Genomic DNA, 22,267 nt, shown 5'->3' with positions numbered 1-22,267 from the left:
TACTAACTTAAACAGCGGCAGCACTCACTTAATGACTGTGGCAAGAAAGGTCGTAAAACGGGGCGGAATTCACCTCACAACTAGCTCGCTTAGCAACAGGGATTTGGGGCTCAATTGTGGTCCTAAGCCGAGGACTACATGTTATGCATGCAGAATAAAATGATGCCCTTGGTGTCAATGGCAGAATTATCCTTAGCAAGAAATGTATATAACTAACCATGTGGTCCACATACCATTTAAAAATAATAATAATTAAGTTATTCCAGATAAATTTGCTAACCTTAATTTCAACCCAGAGTAGATTTCCATGGAAACGTTTTGATTTTTGACGTCGGCATTTTTAATTATTGGAATTTTCTTACTGGAGTCGGCAGTGGGTCTGTTTCCAACCACGGATTTAAGTGGTTGAGAGAGCAGACTAGACGAAGCTTTTGAAGTGTGGTCCTTATTCACTAAGAAACAGAAGACAAAGAAGACACCATTATCTCAGAAGAAAACTGGAAAAAAAAAAAAGCCAATATGGAGGAAAAGACTTAAAAATGTTAAGCTTTTTCTCAAACTTCTGTTCTGATTTAGGTTTCCTCCGGAGGCACATAGCTGAGTCCTCGTCCCGATAAACCCCTTTTATTTAATTGACAGGGAATTCCTCTCCTGCAAAGTCTTACATCTCCCACAGTCTTTCAAGATGGTTCACAATTACCGATCTTTGTCAGGCCAGGCCAGTATCTTTCAGACGCCACAATACTTGGCAAGAATGCAGGAATGAACTGATTGTCTCCTGCAAACTCCACTCCCCTTTTGCTCTTCTTTTATCTTCTCTGGGAGGGGCCATTCACCGTCCACCTGTGACTTTACTCCCAAGTTGATCCCATTCTTTAGCTGTTCCCTTCATCTGGCAACTCTGAGCATGCGCACACTGGGAACAGGCTCCAGCTGTTCTTCTGCCCCACTGATGTCTGACTCCGAAGGCAGCTTGATAACTGTCAGACGGCCCTATCCCCCCTCTTTGCCTCCGACACAGAGCCCTCATCCGAGCCTTCCCCAAACTCCAGGACTCTCCCATGTTACTCCCCAACCTCCTCACTGTCCGGATCTCCTGCCAGCTCTGCTGGCCATTGGTGGGCCACAACTTCTCTGTTTAATAATAAGTAACTAATTTTTCCCAGAGGAATAAAATTGCATATCAGCCACCATCAATTCTGCCTGCAAGTGTATTTTTCCCTCCCAGAGAAATGTTTTTTTTTTTAAATAACAAAAGGTGCTGACAATCCCAAAACAGAGATAAGTATTTTTTTCGCGCATGAATAAATCATTCTGATTTACTTTCCTCTTTTCTGCAACAGAGAGACCATGCTGAAAAAAAGCATGTGTCCTTTTCCAAAGTCTCATTTATGACGACGTCTTAACATTCCAGATGCAGAATATAATCTGCACCAGCCTATTTGCAATTTATTATATCAACTCCCAAGCCGTGAAGGCACTGCCTTAAAAAACACATCTTCACTCTTTCAAAGATATGAAAGCAGATTTTGTAGCAGAATAACAAGAGTTGGAAAGGGACCTTAGAGGTCTTCTAGTCCACCCCCCTGCTCAGGCAGGAGACCCTCTACTGTTTCAAGACAAGTGTCTGTCCAGTCTCTTCTTAAAAGCCTCCAGTGATGGAGCCCCCAGAATTTCTGGAGGCAAGTTGTTCCACTGATTAATTGTTCTCACTGTCAGGAAGTTTCTCCTTAGTTCTAAGTTGCTTCTCTATTTGATTAGTTTCCATCTGTTGCTTCTTGTCCTGCCCTCGGGTGCTTTGGAGAATAGTTTGACTCCCTCTTCTTTGGGGCAGCCCCTCAAATACTGGAACTCTGCTATCATGTCACCCCTGGTCCTTCTTTTGATCAAACTAAACATACCCGATTCCTGCAACCGTTCTTTTAGAGCCCAGAAATCAAGCAGAAGGAATGGCTAATATACCTGCAATCATAGATTTCGACTTCTGGAACTGGCTTTTTGGCAGTGGTAAAGCAGGACTGGTCAGCTGGGCTGAAAAAGATGGGCACGTTTGAGCCTTGGAAGGAGTCCTTTCCTTAATGACACAAGCCGTTGATTTACCTGATCAAAGGAATCAAAGAATTTATTAAGGAGTTATGCTTTCAGCTAGAATATATCACAAACAGCCTCAACGTATTTACAGAGGTACTCTGGTAAGGTAAAGACAAAGGTTCCCTTCCCACATATGTGATAGTCGTTCCCAACTCTAGGGGGCGGTGACCATCTCTGTTTCAAAGCCGAAGAGCCAGCGCTGTCCGAAGACGTCTCCATGGTCATGTGGCTGCCATGACTCAATGCCAAAGGCGCAAGGAACGCTGTTCCCTTCCCACCAAAGGTGGTCCCTATTTTTCTACTTGAATTTTTCAAACTGCTAGGCTGGCAGAAGCTGGGACAAGTAACGGGAGCTCACTCCGTTATGCGGCGCTAGGGATTCGAACCGCCTAACTGCCGATCTTTCTGATCGACAAGCTCAGCGTCTTAGCCACTGAGCCACCGCATCCCTATTGGTACTCTGGTACTCATTGTTAATCGATTCCGGAAGGCAGGATGAGTACCAAAAATGATGAGTACCAAACAAATTTTCCCCACAAGGAATAAGAGTCACACAGCAGCTGACACTAAAAAGTTCTAGTTTGTGCACTGAGTACTAAACAAACAATGAGTACTGGGACCAAATTTTTGCATCAAAATTCAACGAGTACCGAACTGGATGATTTTCAAAGCAGTTGAGCACCAAGGTACGACTGTACAGGAAGTCCTCCATTTACAACAGTTTTGTTTAGTGACGGTTCAAAGTTACAACGGCACTGAAAAAAAGTGAGATGTTTTTCACACTTACGACTGTTGCAGCCTCTCCACAGTCACCTGATCTGAATTCAGACGCTTGGCAACTGATTCGTATTTACGATGATTTGTAGCATCCCAGGGGTCACGCAATCTCCTTTTATGACCTTTTGAACAGCAGAGTCAACGGGGAAGCCCGATTCGCTTAACGACAAGTGTTGCTAACTCAGTGTTTCTCAACCTTGGCAACTTGAAGTCCTGTGGACTTCAAGTTGTCAAGGTTGAGAAACACCGTCTAACTTATCAACTGCAGGGATTCGCTTAACAACTGTGGCAAAGAAGGTCTTAAAATGGGTCAAAACTTAGTTAACAAATGTCTGACTTAGCGACAGAAATGTTGGACTCAATTGTGGTCATAAGTCGAGGAGCACCTGCATAGGGTAAAATATTTAATCCCTCTCTTTGATACTTTAAGCTCACTCGTATTTCAGATTTTGATGCCTACATTATGCCTTCGTTTTGCTTTAATACCACACGAGATCCCGCCTCTGGCAAAGACTGGAAACAGATTCAGAAAATGAAAAGTTCAAGTGTAATTATCCAGTCTCGGGAATTGCACCATCAATCAAAACAAATTAATTTAAGTGGTTGATGAATCAATGAATAGTACACCTAACAGTATGCCACCTTTCTCTCTCTCTCTGATCTATTACATGACTCCTTTTTATGCAGAATTTGAAGCAAGAACATTTATTATGCTCTGCTGAGTGTGACTATTGTAGAAATGACTTCTCCTCGTTTCCTCATTCTGATTCTAATCATCACATTGTTTGCACAAATGTTATCGGTGGTATTCCTTGACTTCCGACCGTAATTGAGCCTGGAATTACAGTCGAAAGTTTTCTCGGTTGTTTAGATAACCACTCATGGGACCCCTCCAGATTTTATGATCTTACTTATGGCAGTCATTAAGCAAAAATGGGGGTTGCAAAGAGAACATTGTGGTTGTTAGGCAAATCTATTGTTTGCAATGGGCGTTTTTTTTTGCCAGAGACTAGAAGTAAACAACAGTTTCTGGTGTGATGGTGAGATACTCCAAGCAGTTGTAAGTACAGGCCAGTTGTAAGCACCCAAAATGTGATCACCTGTATTGAATCTGAAATTTATAAGGTAAGGTAAAGGTAATGGCTCCCCTCGCACATATGTGCTACTCGTTCCCGACTCTAGGGGGCGGTGCTCATCTCCATTTCAAAGCCGAAGAGCCAGCGCTGTCCGAAGACGTCTCTGTGGTCATGTGGCTGGCATGACTCAACACCGAAGGCACACAGAACGCTGTTCCCTTCCCACCAAAGGTGGTTCCTATTTTTCTACTTGCATTTTTTACGTGCTTTTGAACTGCTAAGTTGGGAGAAGCTGGGACAACTCACGGGAGCTCACTCCGTTACACGGCGCTGGGGATTCAAACTGCCAACCTTTCTGATCGACAAGCTCAGCTGAGCCACCGCGTCCAAGCTGAAATTTATACACGACGTCAAATATATTGCTAGCATTTTAGCTATTCTGTTGGATGTTAGTGCTTGTATAATCTTGGCAAATTGCTTGGGGTTGTAAACAACATCCATGGGATAAAATACAAGCTTGCATGATGGAAAGCAGACCGGTCGAAAAGGGAAAAAATGCAATTACCGGATGTTTTCTTGCAGGGATCAGAATCAGCTGGATTTCCTATCGCCGTCCTTCCCAACTGCTCCTGCAATTTTTTCATCTGTTCTTGCAATTTTCTCAACTCGTCTGGGAGGCGAAAAGAAGACAGATAGACAAATCTCATTGGAAGTCCAAGGTTAGGTAAATTAAAAATTCGGGACACAGCCGCATGATAAACCAATATTTAATACGCCAGGATACATCTGAACTGTTTTGAGTCTGCAGTTTTGGCTCCGTTTCTTTAAACTGTGATGTTAAGACCCAGCTCCAAAAACACAACAAAACCTCTGTATTTAGGTTTATTCGATTTATATGCCACCCTCCTCCCAAGGACTCAGGGCGGCGTACAACATTAAAAGAAACACATAATACAAAAGTTAAGAAGAAATTAAATAGGATAACCCAAACCCAATTAAAATTGATAATGACAATTTTTTAAAAAGAATTAAAATTAAAAGTAATCAATAATTTTGTTTTGTTCAGGCCAGGCCGGCTTGCTGGGAAAAGCAAACTTTTTAGGGCGCGTCAGAAGGACCGGAGGTCGGGGATTATACGAAGCTCCGGGGGGCAGGTCATTCCAGAGGGAAGGGGCTCCCACAGAGAAGGCTCTCCCCCTGGGGGTCGCTAGCCGACACTGTCTGGCCGACAGCACCCTGAGGAGGCCAACTCTGTGGGATCGCACTGGACAGTGGGAGGCTACCGGTGGGAGTAGGTGGTCCCGCAGGTACCCTGGGCCTAAGCCATGGAGCGCTTTGAAGGTCATAATTAGTACCTTGAATCGCACCCTGAAGACAACCGGCAACCAATGCAGGCCGCCTAAAAGGGGTGTAACATGGGAGTACCTGGGAGCCCACATGACGACCCGCGCAGCCGCATTCTGGACCAGTTGAAGCTTCCGGGTGCTCTTCAAGGGCAGCCCCGTGTAGAGAGCATTACAGTAGTCCAGGCGAGAAAGGACGAGGGCGTGAGTGACTGTGCACAGAGCATCCCGAATCCAGGAAGGGGCGCAACTTTAAACCAATTATTCATTTAATTAGGAGTGCTGGCAGCCCCAGCATAAAAGTTTCTCTCTCACTGCAGGCTAACAAGTCCCGTTGGCCGAAAGATGAATAGTTGTCTGCCACATCTATTCATTTCTGTCCCCTGCCTTTTATCCCCCAAAGTTAGAGTGGGGCTTCCCTAGCAGTGGTGGCTCTTCCGTCCCGAGGACCGGCCCATAGATTTCCACTGCTCTCCTCTCCTCTGCCACAGCTATTCATCTCTGCCCCCTTCTGTTTATCTCCAGAGTTAGGACAGGGCTTCGCTAGCACCGTGGCTCTTCCGTCCCGAGGACCGGCCCATAGATTTCCACTGTTCTCCTCTCCTCTGCCTTCTGTGCATCAGTCACTGGGCCCAGCTGTTCCTCCTCTTCCTCATCAGCCACCTCCAGACTTGGGGGCTGTTGACTCTCCATCTGACGGACGGCCCAGGCTCCATCTCTCTCTCTCCCTGCCAGCTACATTCCCTCTTTCCCCCTCGGAACTCCCAGGTTGCCCTGGTGCTGGCCCTGATCCCCACACCTCTTCCCCCTCCTCTGAGCCTGCTGCTGGAAGGGGCCAGGCCACAACACGTTAAAGATTTTTGAGACAAACCCTCCAGTTTAGAGAACTTTTAACCATCAGAAATGTAAGAAGGTTTCAGGAGACCTTGAAGATCTTCTTTGGAGGGTTCTTCCACTCGATCAGGAACTACGGGACGCGATGTCTCCTGGACGCTTCCTTCTTTCTTCTCTTCCTCCAATAGGTCGCTCACATCCCCAAACAGCTCAGCAAAGTTTTCCTGGCTGGCAGTGGAGCCCTCCTCTTCCTCTCCCACCTCCTCGGTGTAAGACCCGTCAGCTTCTGCCTCGAAGAGTAAATCATACTCATCCTGATGATGGTCAGCTGCTCTTTCCTCCTCTGAAGGATCTTCTTCTGCTTCATTCTCCTCCAAGAGGGAAGATAAGAGGTCTAAAGCATCCTCGCCTGGAAGAAAATGGATAACGGCCCAGTTAGGAGTGATTCACAGCCTTTACAAACACTTCCCCCTCCAGCTATTTAAACCAAGGGAAACATAAATATAATGCAACATGTAGTTAGATCCCTAGAGAGAAAGTTTCCTGTTTTCCCGTACTGCTCAAAAGCAATGCCAATCTGCTGTAGATATCAACTGAGGGATGGCAGCTCAATTTAAAGCTGTCCTGGAACAGATTTAACAGATTAACAGAGCTGGGAGGGGCCTTGTAGGTCATCTAGTCCAGTGGTTCCCAAACTTGGCAACTTTAAGACTTGTGGACTTCAACTCCCAGAATTCTGGGAGTTGAAGTCCACAAGTCTTAAAGTTGCCAAGTTTGGGAACCACTGATCTAGTCCAATACCTTTCCTCTCCCCCCCCCCACAGCAGGGGATCCTACACCATTTCTGACCCATGGCAGTCCAGTCTCTTCTTGAAAGCCTCCAGGGATGAAGCTCCCACAACTTCTGTTCCATAGGTTGATTGTTCTCACTGTCAGAAAATTTATTCTTATTTCCAGGTTGAATCTCTTCTGGATCAGTTTCCATCTATTGTTCCTTGTCTAGCCTTTGCTAAATAGCTTGACCCCCTCCTCTCTGTGGCAGCCCCTCAAATACTGGAAGACTGCTCTCCTGTCTCCCCTGGTCCTTCTCTTCTCTAGACTAGCCAGGCCCAGTTCCTGCAACCGTTCATCGGATGTTTTAGCCTCCAGTCCCCTCATCATCCTGGTTGCTCTTCTCTGCACTCTTTCTAGAGTCTCAACATCTTTTTTATAGTGTGGGGACCAAAACTGGATGCAGGACTCTAGGTGTGGTCTTACTAGGGCTTTATAAAGTGGTATTAGCACCTCACTTGATCTCGATTGTATCCCTCTGTTAATGCAGGTTAGGATTGGAACGATTAACGTAAGAAATATACCCAGAAGTATGATTAAAGGAACCACTGTACAGGATTCTGCAGGATTGGGGAAGTTATCCATTGTACCTGAAATTGCTCATAATTTATCCATCTGCTGAGTTTCCATGGGGGCCCTGATGATGTTACCTAGTTTGGTAATGAAATGTCTGCAAGAAAACCACCAAGCTCAGACAGCACCAAGGAACATGTTATGCTGGAACATAGCATAGATAGATATAGATATAGATTAGATAGATAGATGATAGATGATAGATAGATAGATGATAGATAGATAGTGAATTGATAGATAGATATTATATGAGCAATTTCAGCTACAGTGGATAACTAAGCCCAAGGCATCCTGCAGAATCCTGCTGTGCTAAAAGGGATATGATAATTTTTTTAAAAACACCAGAATTCAGTACTCACCGTCCATTCTTTCAGCAAGATCAGGAAAGATTTAGAAGAATTCTTGTTTTCCGGGACTATAAAAGCAACAGGAAAAACTAATAAGTATAACCTTTTGTGGACTCTCATAAAAAGTAAACAGGTGAGGAAGAAGAGCATAGAAATATATGCGAAGCTGCTGCGAAACCAGGTAAAAAACTGAGCGTTTTGAAATAGGGAAGGAGGAGAATTTTAAGTCCAAAGAGCTGGGAGTTAAGCTTCGGCGAACCTTTATTTTAAACTGCAATATATAAACAATTCAAGGAATTGAAAATTGCCACAGAGGTTGTAGGGTTCCCCCCCCCCCCATGCAGTCTTGAAGAATTTCAGGCGAGGTCAAATGGGAACAATTAATTAATTAACAAGGCATAATTGATAATTAACAGATACTTAACAAGACAACAGACAATTAAATATTTTTTAGATTTTCTGCTTTTATGCCGTGTAAGATGGATATTTTGGATAGTGAGATGGGCTGACATGTAAATTTATCAAACAAATGAATAAATTCTTGGTGTGTAACTAAATCTAGAGAGAATGAGGAGATGAAAAATGCAGGTGGCAGAAGATGGGGAGGGGGGGGAGACTTCTGGGAATTGAAATCCCCCTCCATCTTTAAGGTTAAGATTGAGAATCATTGCAATAAGCTTAAAAGAGCATCTCCACCCTTGCTTGAAAATCAACCCCAATAATGAGATTTTAAATTTAAATTTGACATTCCCCCCCCCACCCCCTTTCCTTGCACAACTCCCATTCCTCGGATGGAAACTCAATTTTTTTTTTTTACACTTTGTTTAGGGGCAAAGGCTCAGATTGCCCCCCCCCCCGCTCCCCTCCAACCCAGGGAAGTTGCAAAAAAAAAAAAAAACCCACTTTTGCAATTGCAACTTCCCGAAGGCGTGCAAAATCCTTGCGAATGTAATTGTTTGCAAATGTAACCGCCTTGCAAAATCCTTGCAAATGTAATTGCCCTGCCCTCCAAACCTCTCTTCCCCCCCCCCCCCAATGCATTGGCTGCAATTCCCTTTTTTGCAGCCTGTTCCTCGCTGTTTTGGCGGAGCTGCGACTTTCTTACCTGGATTGCAACTTTTTTCCCTTCCGCCCCAGAAGAAACAGCGCTCAAAACCCGCCAAAAGTTTCAATTCCGACCCGCCCCCCGGCGCCTCTGCACGCAATTCCGGGCGTTAAACTAGATATTTCTTTGTTAGTATCTCTATGGAACTCCATGGGGAAGGATAAGGAAGAGCAAGGCCGAAGTGGTTCCGGTGTTCATCACGGCGCGTGCGCAGATGGGCTGTGATTAGCGCGCTCTGCGGCCCGGCGAGCCAAAGAGATAAGAATGTTAAGAGTCGCTCCTCTGACCCGCATGCGCAGTTGCCAGAAGCGAGAATGTAGGGATTTTTAAAGCGGGGTTTATCAACCCCCAATGCAACTAGCAGGGCGGAGGCTTATTTCAGACACGTGAAGGCGTGCAGCTTGTATTCACACGTGCTTTGCTTCCCTTAATCCGGTTTCCTCCCCACCCCTCCCTAGTAGCTTAATGCATTGGGCAAGCAACCCACTGGATTTACATGTCACCCCAGGGTAAAACTGGGTTTATGCAAGACCCAGGTTAAGCATGTTGTGTGAATGTAGCCGACACATCCTTCTTCTCAATAAAGATTTAAAATGCATTCACAGTATTGGTGTACATGTATGTACTTTGGTGCAAAAGCCACGATTCTTAAAATTTAGGAAAATGGTGATAACAGGCAGTTAAAAGCCTGTGCAGCTGCGCTGTACAAGGAGAACAGGTTCTTGCTGAAAAAGCAATTAATTCTGCACATCTCCAGGCTTGAATTAAGGATAAAGACACCAAAGCTATATATTGGCTTGAACTACGTTACTGTGACTATGGAAGAATTGTAGGCACAATTTTGTCTTTTAGGATTGGTTTGCCACAATGTCTATTTTTATGGTTGGTTCATAGTGATGTACGCTGTTCAAAATTATATATATATATAAAAAGGGGGGGGGGGAGTTCTCTCCAAGCCAGGGTTTGCCCATTTTGTAAGCTACTTCCGGACAAGCTTTCATTTGCAAATAAAAGTTTGAATCCTTTCACCTATCTGGTATAGTTATTGGGCCCGCATGATGGATAAACTAAGAGGACAGATCGGATTAAGAAATCTCTTAAGTGTTTAAAATATCTTGCCCAGTTGCACTCTTGAAAACACTGCTTTAAAAAGCTATCCAGGTCCTCTAAAATCTTCAATAAACTTTCAAACAAAATATTTCAGAACATGGCTTTATTGTTTTCTTTCATTCATACAATTCGTTTATCACTTGTGCCATTAAATCTTTTTTTTTTTCAAGTATAACATCCAGACGTTTCTTGAAACAAATCTCAAACATAAGGACCAACGAAATATTTATTGGGCAGTTAATCAATTTAATCTTCATTTAGCTTAAAGGTTAACTCACTCACTGCAAAAACTAAGATGAGCGAGTGGGACCCACACAAATATTTCCCTTCAATGGTTTCCTAGCTTAGTTGTAAACTTTATGTTAGTAAGGTACTTGTGGAACAATAAGAGGTACAAAATTAAGCTTCAAAATAAACATGAAAAATATGTTATTGAATCACATCACTATTGACTCCTGTCCTGTTTAATCAGTTAAGCAATTCGTGATTTGGTTTGATTCACGTTGAAATAATCACAATTTAAGCAGGAATCGAATGAATCAAAAGCACAAGTAAAAAATCAGCATTCTTCTTATTTGCTCTCGCTGTCTTTTATCCTTTACAGAAATGCCACCTATAGCCGCAACAGCTTTCGGACTATTTGAGAGTAGAATCACATGCATCCCAGTGGGGATGTTTTCTCAACTGGCAATCAACATCCTTTTATTTTACCTATTGGTCAATGTATTTCATCAAGGAACCTCTCCCCTTCAGTACCACATGGAGGGCCACGCACAAATTTTGTCGGGGCAAAGTTTAAATCCTCCAGATTCCACTTCTCATTTCATCAGAAACGCTTGAGTTTTTTAGCAGATGCCATCCGACTATAAAATGAATCGTTTCGGTCGAAACAGCCAAAGAAAGGGGTTCCACTTCAAAAACCTTTCGCACCCTTTTAAAATATGCGATTAAATAGAAATAGGCAGCTTTGAAGCTGCCCGTTAAGACTTCCAGTCTGCGAAACGCTCCTACTGAACAAGCTGCGTTAAATAACCCCCACATTAAAATGTGTTGGTTCCTAGCGATTAGGCAGCTGACATATTTAGCTTCAGCTAGCTGGAAAGGGATTGTACGGATGTACGTTAACAGTTTTTGCTAAGGTCAGTTTTGAATGCCTAACTAAACCCTAAACCTCCCTAGGGAATTCCTTGGGAAGAAGCTGTTGAGGTCTCAAACGCTTTCTAAACCAAGGTGCATATGGACACACAGATATATTTTTCTGTACAAAGTGCAGATTTCTGAGCATTTCTGAGAACATTGTTTAGATGATACAGTCCATAACATGAATTTGAAGCGTATCTATATCCGGAAGAATTATACCACATTTCGGACAAGAATGTATAGGAATATCTCTGGGTTGCTGTGGCTGATTTTGGTCTTCAGCTCCTGCAGGTAGAGATTGTTTTTTGGAAAAAAGAAATATAAATATGAATTATACTTTGAATAATAGTTGCATTATACATACACATAGTTCTCGACTTACAACCACAATTGAGCTCCAAAATTCTGAGTTTTGTTATATTCTTTCATTGATTTTTGTTTCTTTCCTCCATCCCCCTATACCGTTTATCCCATATCTGGTAGAATTCTGATTCTTCCTTTCCCTGGATTTCTTTAGTTAGTTTATCCATTTCGGCACAGTCCATAACCTTTCTTATTATTTCATCTTCGCTTGGGATTAATTTGTTTTTCCATTTCCGGGCAAAGGCAATCCTTGCCGCCGTAATTATATGTAGTATTAAATACTGGATTTCTTTTTTTGTATTTCATAGGCATAATTCCTAATAAAAAAACCTTCAGGTTTCCATGCTATTTTAACCCCCGTTATTGCCTCCAGCCAATTTTTGATCCTTTTCCAAAAATTTTTTTGCCTCCTCACAGGTCCACCATAAATGATAATATGTTCTGTGTATTGATTCGCATTTCCAACATTTTGGGGAGGTATTTGTTAAAAGGTCCAAAATTCTGTTGTTCAGCGAGACACTTGTTAAGTCAATTTTGTCCCATGTTACGGCTTTCTCTCAGCACATTTGTTAACTGATTCACCGCAAAGGGGGAGGCGTGGTCATGGCAACCGTCATAAAGGTGAGTCAGTTGTCAAGCATCCGAATGAAAATCACGTGATCGTGGGGGATGCTTCAGCCGTCACAAGTGTGGGGGGAAAAATGCTCCACTTTTTTTCTGTGCCGTTGTTAACTTTGAACGGTCACTAAAAAGAACTGGCGCATGTTGAGGAGTACACAATTCAATTCAATTTTCTTTTTATTCCATCATCCCCTCTCAGAGCGATACAGCACCAAGCTCAGAAAGCATCAAGGATCCCACAATCCTCCTCCTCCTGCTCTACCCAAACCCCACAAGCACTGATGATGCTCCCTAGTTGGGTCCCGAAACGTCTGCAAGAAAGCCATCAAGCTCAGAGAGCACCAAGGCCCCATAGTACTCCTCCACCTCCTTCCTTTCAACACTGATGATGTTGCCTAGTTGGGTCCCGAAACGTCTGCAAGAAAGCCACCAAGCTCACAGAGCACCGAGGACCCCACAATCGTTCTCCTCCTCACCACCGCAAGCCCCACTCCCTTCTAGCACTGATGATGTTACCTAGTTGGGTAACGAAACGTCTGCAAGAAAACTACCAAGCTCAGAAATCACCAAGGACTCCACAGTTGTTGTCCGCCTCCTCCTCCCCCCCCCTTTCTGCAAACCTTCCTCCCTTCTAACACTGATGACGTTCCCTAGTTGGGTCATGAAATGTCTGCAAGAAACCCACCAAGCTCAGAGAGCACCAAGGACCCCACAGCTCAACCCTGAGCCACAAATGTTCTCCTCTGTTGGTAAAACCACTTCTGCTCTCCAAACGGAAGGTTCTCACCAAATCCCGTCCGGATTTGTGGTCTAAACAAAGAACTCCACTCCGTACAAATTTTTTCCTACCTTCCTGCGCGGACGCAGGTGAATTTACCTTGTCCTGACGAGAGTCTGCTTCCATGACGGGTTTGCATCTCTGCCAAGGAGCACCTGAGGGGGAGGAAGGGGAGAGCATGTTGAGAGCCAATTATCCACTTCCACGAGTGGAATTCATTTAAAAAATATATATATATATATTAAAAAGACTTCCTTGGTTGCTGATCTCAGGGCGCGACGATGGACGGACGAGCCACAATTTTAGAGCGAAAACTCAATATAATTTGAATTGTATAAATCAAATAATTTAAGAACCGGTTCTCTGCGCCAAAGGAGCGGCTGGGTGGGCATGGCCAGGGTGGTTTGACAGGCAGCACTCGGCTTCCTGCCCCCCCCTACAAACAAAAATGCCCCCCCCCTCCGCCACTCGCGCCCCATTTTGGGCCTAGGAGGCCCCCCTGCAGCCTCCTGGGAGCAAAAACAGGCTGTGCGGGGAGGGGACCCTGTTTTGGGCCTAGGAGGCCTCCCTGCGCTTACCTGGGAGCCAAAACGGGGCTCCTGTAAAGGGCGGGGCCAGCCAGCAATTTAACAACCGGTTCGGCTGAACCGGCCCGAACCGGCTGAATCCCACCACTGTCAACAGAACAAATAACAACAGTGGCAAGCGATAATAGAATGCCACGCTGTTAACGTCTGACTCAAAACCTCCCTATGATCTATCAACCAAACCAAGATAAACCAAGTTCACTGGATATTGTGGCTGACACTTGTGGCCGGCAGCTCTCCAAACTTGGCCGCTTTTAAGACTTGTGGACTTCAATTCCCAGAATTCCTCAGCCGGCCATGAGTTGAAGTCCACAAGTCTCAAAGTGCCCAGGTTGGGAGAGCCCAGATTTAAGGCTCGACGGAAAGTCCTCGGGAACCTCAGGAGAAACGACCTTCTGTGACAGAGAACGTGTTCTAGGATACTGTTAGATGACACCGTTTCACCGAGAGGGGTCTGGGAGATACCTGCTCTTCTAGAATGGTCGGAAAGACTTGGAGATAAGCAGACAAGGAAGTAACCCAACCGTTGGCCAGGGAGGACTTTATGGGAAGCCACCAACAATTTGAAATGGACCCAGATAAGCCAACTGGGAGAAGCCACACCATTCAAAGGAGCGGAATTAGCAAGGATATCATGTGGTGGACCCAACATTGCTCATGTCACTGACTTCCAGATCTACTGAAACTTCCAAACGCTCTTCAAGGGCAGCGTTGTGGCCCACCAGAGGCTAGCGGAGCTGGGAGCAGACTCTGACAGTGAGAAGGTTGGGGAGGAACCTGGGCCAGTCCTGGAGTCTGGGGAAGGCTCTGATGAGGGCTCTGTGTCGGAGGCAGAGAGGGGGCCAGGACCGTCTGGCAGTTATCAGCTGCCTTCAGAGTCAGACATCAGTGAGGCAGAAGAACAGCTGGAGCCTGTTCCCAGTGTGTGCATGCGCAGAGCTGCCAGGAGAAGGGAACGGCGAAGGAACAAGGGCCGACTCAGGCGTAAAGGCATAGGTGGATGGTGAATGGCCCCTCCCATAGGGAATAAAGAGGAGCGAAAGGGGAGTGGAGTTTGCAGAAGACAATTCAATTCATTAGGGTGAAGATCTGTTCCTGGCTCCTTGCCAAGTAATTGCTTCTACAGCGTGGAGTTTGGAAGATATCGGCCTGGCAGCTCTCCAAGCCTGATAAAGGCCTGTAGTTGTCAAATCTCTTGGCCGGGACTTTGGTGGAGAGGAATTCCCTCTAACCTAAATAAAAGAGGTTTAATCGGGATGAGGAGTCGGCTCCTAGATCTTGGGAGGCCCGCGTAGAGTGCATTATAGTAGTCCAATTAACTGGACAAGGGGACAAGAACCTTGGCGGAGAAAGGTTTTATTTGAGTCTTTCTTTGCTAGACACGGGGAAAAAAAATATCCTTCACTGGCCCCTCACCTGCCAAGATCTCCACGTTCTTGATCTTCAGCCAAGAAGTACGCCAACTGTGTGGCTAGCTGTTCTTTCTCCTCATGGATCTTCTCCCTCGCCGCTCTTTCCGCGTGGAAATCGGAGCAGTAGACCTCCACCTGCTCAGGAAAACAACGCTCTCAACTTCAAACAGTCTCCAGTATTTTCATCCTGAAGTCTAATCTTCAGCCCTTGCTCATCTTAAGAGCCCTGGTGGCGCAGTGGCTAGAAGGCGGTATCGCAAGGCAACTCTGCCCGCTGCCAGCAGTTCGATCTTGACCGACTCATGGTCGACTCAGCCTTCCGTCCTTCCAAAGTCGGTAAAATGAGGACCCAGACTGTTGAGGTCAAGAGTCTGAAAAACTGCTTAGAGAGGGCTGTAAAGCACTGTGAAGCGGTATATAAGTGCTATTCCTTCCTTCCTTCCTTCCTTCCTTCCCTCCCTCCCTCCCTCCCTTCCTTCCTCTCTTATTCCATTTCTCAATCTCCTTCTTGGTGGCACAGTGGTTAGAGTGCAGTATTTCAAGGCAACTCTGCCCACAGCCAGGAGTTCAATCCGGACTAATGGTCGACTCAGCCTTCTGTCCTTCCAAAGTCCGTAAAATGAGGACCCAGACTGTTGAGGGCAAGAGGCTGACTCTGTAAAACCACTTAGAGAGGGCTGTAAAGCACTGAGAAGCGATATATAAGTGCTATTCCTTCGTTCCTTCGTTTGTTTGTTTGTTTGTTCGTTCCTTCCTTCCTCACTCCCTCCCTTCCTTCCTCTCTTATTCCATTTCTCAATCTCCTTCTTGGTGGCACAGTGGTTAGAGTGCAGTATTTCAAGGCAACTCTGCCCACAGCCAGGAGTTCAATCCTGACTAATGGTCGACTCAGCCTTCTGTCCTTCCAAGGTCAGTAAAATGAGGACCCAGATTGTTGAGACAAGGGGCTGAGTCTGTAAAACTGCTTAGAGAAGGCTGTAAAGCACTGGGAAGCAGTATATAAGTGCTATTCCTTCCTTCCTTCCTTCCTTCCTTCCTTCCTTCCTCTCTTATTCCCTTTCTCAATCTCCTTCTTGGTGGCGCAATGATTAGAATGCAGTATTGCAAGGTAACTCTGCCCACTGCCAGCAGTTCGATCCTGACCGACTCATGGTCGATTTTCAGTCTTCCGTTCTTCTGAGGTCGGTAAAATGAGGACCCAGATTTTTTTTTGGGGGGGGGAGGAGGCATAGGCTGACTCTGTCAATAAGTAAAGCACTGTGAACAGGTATATAAGTCTAAGGGCTATCTAACCAGCTGGCAGCATCTGGATGACTTGGTTTGGACTGGGAAGCTAACTAGTTCAAGGCCTGGTGCGGAATGGATGGGAGACCACCACGGAATCTAGCCTTGACTGGGAAATTGAAAAACACCCCAGAGTGAGATTGCCAGAAAGATGCCATTGATTCATGAGCCTCGAGCCAAGTTTCAAAAGAAAACCAGTCATTTCAAGCAATACTCCGTTGCAGTCAGATCTAAACCTCACTTGAATTATGGCCGACCTTTACCCTTTTTCTTTCCCTTCCCTCAGTCTGTGTCATAAATCACATTCCCCAATGAGGTACACCCCTCCCAAGCCTGCTTCAGTCATCTGAGATCCGACTCTAGCCGAAGGCATGTATGGAATGCGCTCCCCTACCCCTTTTCCTCAGCATGGCAACTTTAGGAGTTGATATTTCAATCTACTTTTATGCCAAAAAAATAAAGCTAGGTTTACGTATCCATAAAGTCATCAGGAGTTGACGTCCAGTGAGGAAGATTTCCCCTACTTTCTTCAGGTGATGGGACCTGACTGGACGTAGCAACCAAGCCGGGTCAGTCCCAATCAGGATGGAAGACCACCAGGGGATCTCAAGCTACAGACCAGGCCCTGGAAGTTAAACGCCGTTCAACCGTACCTGAGCTCGGAGGACGGCCACCGTCTCCAGCTCTTCTTCTTGCTTCATAAGCGTCTGCTTCATTTTGTCGATCTGCAGCTGCTTGGAAGCCAGGGCCTGTTCCGCAAGGTCTAGTTTGTGAATTAATTCGTCCAACGTCGCCTGGTCGGTCCTTTGCGCCTGCGGGAGGACGAATCGGAAATGTCACCGGTTGGATTCCAGGGGCCCCGTCACCGAGTCGATCTGGGCTAAGCAGGGTTAGACCCGGTTCTTATTTGGATGGGAGACTACCAGGAAATGTAGAGTATGAAAAACACCCCATATGGAAGGAAGAGGAGGAGGATGAAGAGATAGAAGGAGGAGGTGGAGAAGGAGGAAGAGGGAGGAGGCAGAGGAAGAAACAGAAAAAAAGAGCAGGAGGAGGAAGAGAAGATAGAAGAGGAGGAGAAGGAGGATGAGATAGAAGGAGCAGAAAGCAGAGGAGGGAAAAGGTAGAAGGGGAAGGCAGAGGAGGTGATAAAAGGAGGAGGTCGAAGGAGAAGGAGATACACAAAAAGGAAAGGAGAAGGAAGAGGAGCTAAGAGGAGCAGCATGAGGAGGAGAAATTGGAGGAGGAAGTGGAAGAAGAAGAGAGAAGGAGGAGGCAGAGGAGGGGATAGAAAAATCACAGGAGGGGATAGAAGGAGGAGGAAAAGGAAGAGGATAGGAGGAGGAGGAAGAAGGAGATAGGAGAAGGAAGAGGAGATGGTATTAGTAGTAGGTGGAGAAGGAACGGACAGAAGGAAGAGGAGATAGAAGCTGGAAAAAGTGGAGGAGGGGGATAGAAGATAGAGGAGAAGGAAGAGAAGACAGGAGGTGGAGAAAGGGGAGGAGGAGGTAGAAGGAGATAGGAAAAGGAATAGGAAGAGAAGATGGTATTAGTACCAGTAGCAGGTAGAGAAGGAAGAAAAGGAGGAGGAGGTAGGAGGAGGAGATGGAGGAAGAAGGGGGTGCAGAGGAGGAGATAGAAGAGAAGGCAGAAGAGATAGGAGGACGAGGAGGAAGAAGAACAGGAGGAGGAGGAGGAGGAAACCCAGTGTAGGTTTAAGGAGTAGCCATCCAAGATGGCTTCCCATCCTTAGCCCAACCTGGCTGTTCTCAGAAGGGCTCAATACTCACAGCCGTTTCACAGCCGGTCCAAGATCAGCGCTTTCTAAATCTCTGCCCGAGTGGTGAGACGGAAGCCTACTCGCTTCTCACGTGGAAACCCCACTCCCCCACTCACTTTCTACTACGGCTTTCCTAGTCCAGAGCGAAGCTCACCTCTTTGACTTTTAGTTCTTCCACCGTCTGCAAAGCCTCCGTTAGCTCCTTTACCAGTTTGCCGTAAGAATCCTGGAGGCCCTGGAATTTGGCCCTGGGGGGGAGGACGAGGAAGACGAAATTTAAGCGCCAGTAGAGAGTCCCTCTTTCTCTCCCACTCCCACTTTCCCCCTTCGCAGAAAGCCAAAACGAGCTTCAGAGGAGCCAAAGAACTGGGATCTCTCAATCGCACCAGACTCTGGATGGGTTTCTCCATCCTGGGGAGAGGAGGAATACCCGTTCGGAATATCCAGTAACTACAGAGACGGAATCCGGGAAGAAGCCGAGCCGAGGTGGCGCAGTGGTTAAATGCAGCACTGCAGGCTACTTCAGCTGACTGCAGTTTGGCGGTTCAAATCTCACCGGCTCAGGGTTGACTCAGCCTTCCATCCTTCCGAGGTGGGTAAAATGAGGACCCGGATTGTTGTTGGGGGCAATATGCTGACTCTGTAAACCGCTTAGAGAGGGCTGAAAGCCCTATGAAGCGGTATATAAGTCTAACTGCTATTGCTATTGCTATAAGCCACTGGAGGCCAATAAAGGAGATTTGCAAGGAATATAAAGCTCCACCTTTCAGTCAGAACCGAGGAAGCTCCTTGGATGAGAAGCGAAACCTCTTCAAGGACAAAAAACAACAACAAAAAATCCAGTTGGCCTCTTGGAAAAGCACCTTTCGGATGGGGAGATGTCCCAAGGTGACACTCACTTCTCGTCGCTGGTTTTCGCCTGTTCCAGCTTGATTTCTGACCGCATGCTCTCCACCTGCAATTCCAGCTTCTTAATGGTGTACAGCAATTGCTGCTTCTCATCCAGGTCTCCAACAGCGGAGGGGTGTTCTCTTTCAAGGATCTGACACCTGGGGAACGGAGACATCATAAGGGATGAAAAGGGGGTTAAAAAATCTGAAGGAACCGGCAGCATCTTTTCGGATAGAGCGCCACGGTGGTGCAGTGGTCAGAATGCAGTATTGCAGGCTGATTCTGACGATTGCCAGCAATTCAATCCTGACCGGCTCAAGATTGGCTCAGCCTGCCTGCCTTCCTTCCTTGCCTGCCTTCCCTTCCCTTCCTTCGTATTCCCTTTCTCATTCTCTTTCCTCCTGGCGCAGTGGTTAGAATGCAGTATTGCAGGCTAATTCTGCCAACTGCCAGCAGTTCGATTATGACTGGCTCAAGGTTGACTCAGCCTTCCTTCCTTCCTTCCTTCCTTCCTTCCTTCCTTTTCCCTTTCTCATTCTCCTTCCTCATGGCGCAGTGGTTAGAATGCAGTATTGCAGGCTAATTCTGCCGACTGCCAGCAGTTCGATTATGACTGGCTCAAGGTTGACTCAGCCTTCCTTCCTTCCTTCCTTCCTTCCTTCCTTCCTTCCTTCCTTCCTTCCTTCTTTTCCCTTTCTCATTCTCCTTCCTCATGGCGCAGTGGTTAGAATGCAGTATTGCAGGGTGATTCTGCCGATTGCCAGCAATTCAATCCTGAACGGCTCAAGATTGGCTCAGCCTGCCTGCCTTCCTTCCTTGCCTGCCTGCCTTCCCTTCCTTCTTATTCCCTTTCTCATTCTCTTTCCTCATGGCGCAGTGGTTAGAATGCAGTATTGCAGGCTAATTCTGCCAACTGCCAGCAGTTCGATTCTGGCTGGCTCAAGGTTGACTCAGCCTTTCAGCCTTCCTTCCTTCCTTCCTTTTCCCTTTCTCATTCTCTTTCCTCATGGCGCAGTGGTTAGAATGCAGCATTGCAGGCTAATTCTGCCAACTGCCAGCAGTTCGATTCTGGCTGGCTCAAGTTTGACTCAGCCTTTCAGCCTTCCTTCCTTCCTTCCTTCTTTCCTTCCTTCCTATTCCCTTTCTCATTCTCCTTCCTCTTGGCGCAGTGGCTAGAATGCAGCATTGCAGGCTGAGTCAGCTGCCTGCCAGCAGTTCAATCCTGACCAGCTCAAGGTTGACTCAGCCATCCATCCTTCCAAGGTTGGTAAAATGAGAAGCCAGATTATTGGGGCCAGGACGCAAACAATGCTTCCACATCGTAAATCAACCAGAGAGGGTTGTAAAGCATTACGGGGCGCGGCATACAGATAGTCCCCGACTTACAACAGTTCGTTTAGTGACCTTTCAAAGTTATAACGGCAGTGAAAAAAGTGACTTATGACCATTTTGCACACTTACAACTGTTGCAGTATCCCCGTGGTCATATGATCAGTATTTGGACGCTTGGCAACTGACTCAGCTTTATGACGGTCGCAGCATCCCCAGGATCATGTGATTTTTGCGACCTCCTGCTGAGGATAGTCAATGGGGAAGCCAGATTCACTTAACAACCAGGTTACTAACTCAACAACTGCAGTGATTCACTTAACAACAGTGCCGAGAAAAGTTATAAAATTGGTGCAAAACTCACTTAACATATGACTCACTGAGCAACAGACGTGTGGTCGTAAGTCGAGAACCACCTGTACGTGACTCTGAGGATGCGCAGCTGTAAATCATGTTTCCTGAGGCTGAGGCAACTTTGAATCACCGTTAAACGAGCTGTCGTAAATCGAAAACTTTTTGCATTGCCAAGAAATACCACCTGGATGTGTCCATGTTCTCTCCCAGAGTTGCGTTCGACTTAAGAAAAGGCATTTGACAGTGTTCGATGGCTTACTTTTCGTGCAGCTTTTTCTGAATGACGTCTGCTTCTTTTAACTTGGCGTGGGTCTCCTGAAGCTCTCTGAAGAGGGCAGATACTTGCAGGTTGAGCACTTCCACTTCACTGCCCACCTAAAAGAGCGAAGTTAACAACCGAAAAAAACCAATTGTGTCTTGCTGGAAACACGACAAGGCGCGAAAGAATGTGGCTGACGGCACGCAGGAGTCAAACAGGTATCTGGCGCTAAATGAATCCCCCACTCAGAATTCAAAACAAAACCCTTGCTGCGCACAGTGTAAGAACGACACACTGCACCCCTCCTACAAAGCCAGTGTGTGTGTGTGTGCCTGGCTGATTCTGCAAAATATACGCCATTGTTTGTCACTCACAGGAAGAGTTTTCTGTTTAAGTACGGGACAGTAGCAAAGAAGAGGGTTAGTTGCAACTAAGATTAAAACACACTCAGTTTTAAAGTGGTGCGTGCAACACCATCAGTGCTAGAAGGGAGGTGTGTGTGTGTGTGTGTGTGTGTGTATAAAGGGGGAGGAGGACTGTGGGGGTCCTTTGTGCTTTCTGAGGTGGAGTGAGGTCACCAGGCACGTGACTGATTGTTTGGGGTTGAACAGAAAACTTTTACTTTTGATTAGATGAAAACCGTGGGAAACTTCAGAGTCGGTTTTCACCGTGCCAATGTGAGATTTCCTATAAAGTTACTCTTTGAGGAATTCACCTGCCTCGGAGTTTTGCTTGCTCCGGGAATACTATCTGGATCCCTGACAGTAGGTGTCATCCTGGGACCCTTTGTGATGTGTGCAAGGTGTAAGATGTTTATGCCAAAAAGCAGTCGGGTTTAAGCGAGGGAAGGAAGTTCATTTTAGTAACTTTTTGAGTTTCGGAGGAACTAAAATGATAAAATCCCTGCTGGGTTTGGGGTAGTAACTGTGACTGAATGAGTAGAGGCGTCTTTGGCGCTGGGTTAATTTCTTGCAGTTGTTTTATTACTCATCCAGACAACATCTTGACAAGGTAAGTAAGGTGGCATTTGCAAGAAAACAGCCAAGCTCCAAGAGCATCAGAAATCCTACATTTGTCATCCCCATTCCTGCCCCTGTCCTCCTCTTCCTCTCCTCCTCCTCCTCCCTTCTAGCACTGAGGATGTTCCCTAGTTGGGTCTCGAAATGTCTGCAAGGAAACCACCAAGCTCAGAGGGCACCGAGGACCCCCGCAATTCAACCCCGAGCAGCAAATATTTTCTTCTGTTGGTAAAGGAGTAGTACTTACACTTTCACTTCTCTCTTCTTTCTTCTTGGCGTCTTCTTCCGTTTGAGTGCCTTTGTCGTCTGTCTTCCTTTTCAAACTCAACAGCCTGTGAAAAGCAAGGATTCCCGTGAAACATT

General features: G+C 46.1%; 2 protein-coding genes across 2 annotated transcripts in view; both read right to left on the bottom strand.

The window, feature by feature from the left end:
* The window catches only part of MCM10 (minichromosome maintenance 10 replication initiation factor), a 32,880-nt gene extending 23,842 nt beyond the window's left edge, over positions 1 to 9,038 (bottom strand). The window contains exons 1-6 of the mRNA XM_032221503.1: positions 8,978 to 9,038; positions 7,885 to 7,940; positions 6,213 to 6,530; positions 4,510 to 4,614; positions 1,963 to 2,100; positions 281 to 452 (exon numbers count right to left, since the gene is read on the bottom strand). Of these exons, the coding sequence (XP_032077394.1) occupies positions 281 to 452; positions 1,963 to 2,100; positions 4,510 to 4,614; positions 6,213 to 6,530; positions 7,885 to 7,891 (740 nt within the window). The 5' untranslated portion in view covers positions 7,892 to 7,940; positions 8,978 to 9,038. The remainder of the gene's footprint in view (positions 1 to 280; positions 453 to 1,962; positions 2,101 to 4,509; positions 4,615 to 6,212; positions 6,531 to 7,884; positions 7,941 to 8,977) is intronic.
* Positions 9,039 to 10,173: 1,135 nt separating this feature from the next.
* Positions 10,174 to 22,262, bottom strand: OPTN (optineurin; the record flags this gene model as incomplete). Its single annotated transcript, XM_032221899.1, has 8 exons — positions 10,174 to 11,512; positions 13,089 to 13,144; positions 14,993 to 15,123; positions 16,926 to 17,084; positions 18,207 to 18,300; positions 18,952 to 19,101; positions 20,886 to 21,001; positions 22,152 to 22,262. Coding segments are annotated over 8 exons (942 nt in total), but the record flags the coding sequence as incomplete, so codon positions are not given.
* Between the last annotated feature and the right edge of the window lie 5 nt (positions 22,263 to 22,267).

The sequence above is a fragment of the Thamnophis elegans genome, chromosome 7 (genome assembly GCF_009769535.1).
Source record: "Thamnophis elegans isolate rThaEle1 chromosome 7, rThaEle1.pri, whole genome shotgun sequence".
Taxonomy (NCBI): domain Eukaryota; kingdom Metazoa; phylum Chordata; class Lepidosauria; order Squamata; family Colubridae; genus Thamnophis; species Thamnophis elegans.
This window is presented reverse-complemented; position numbering and strand designations above follow the sequence as displayed.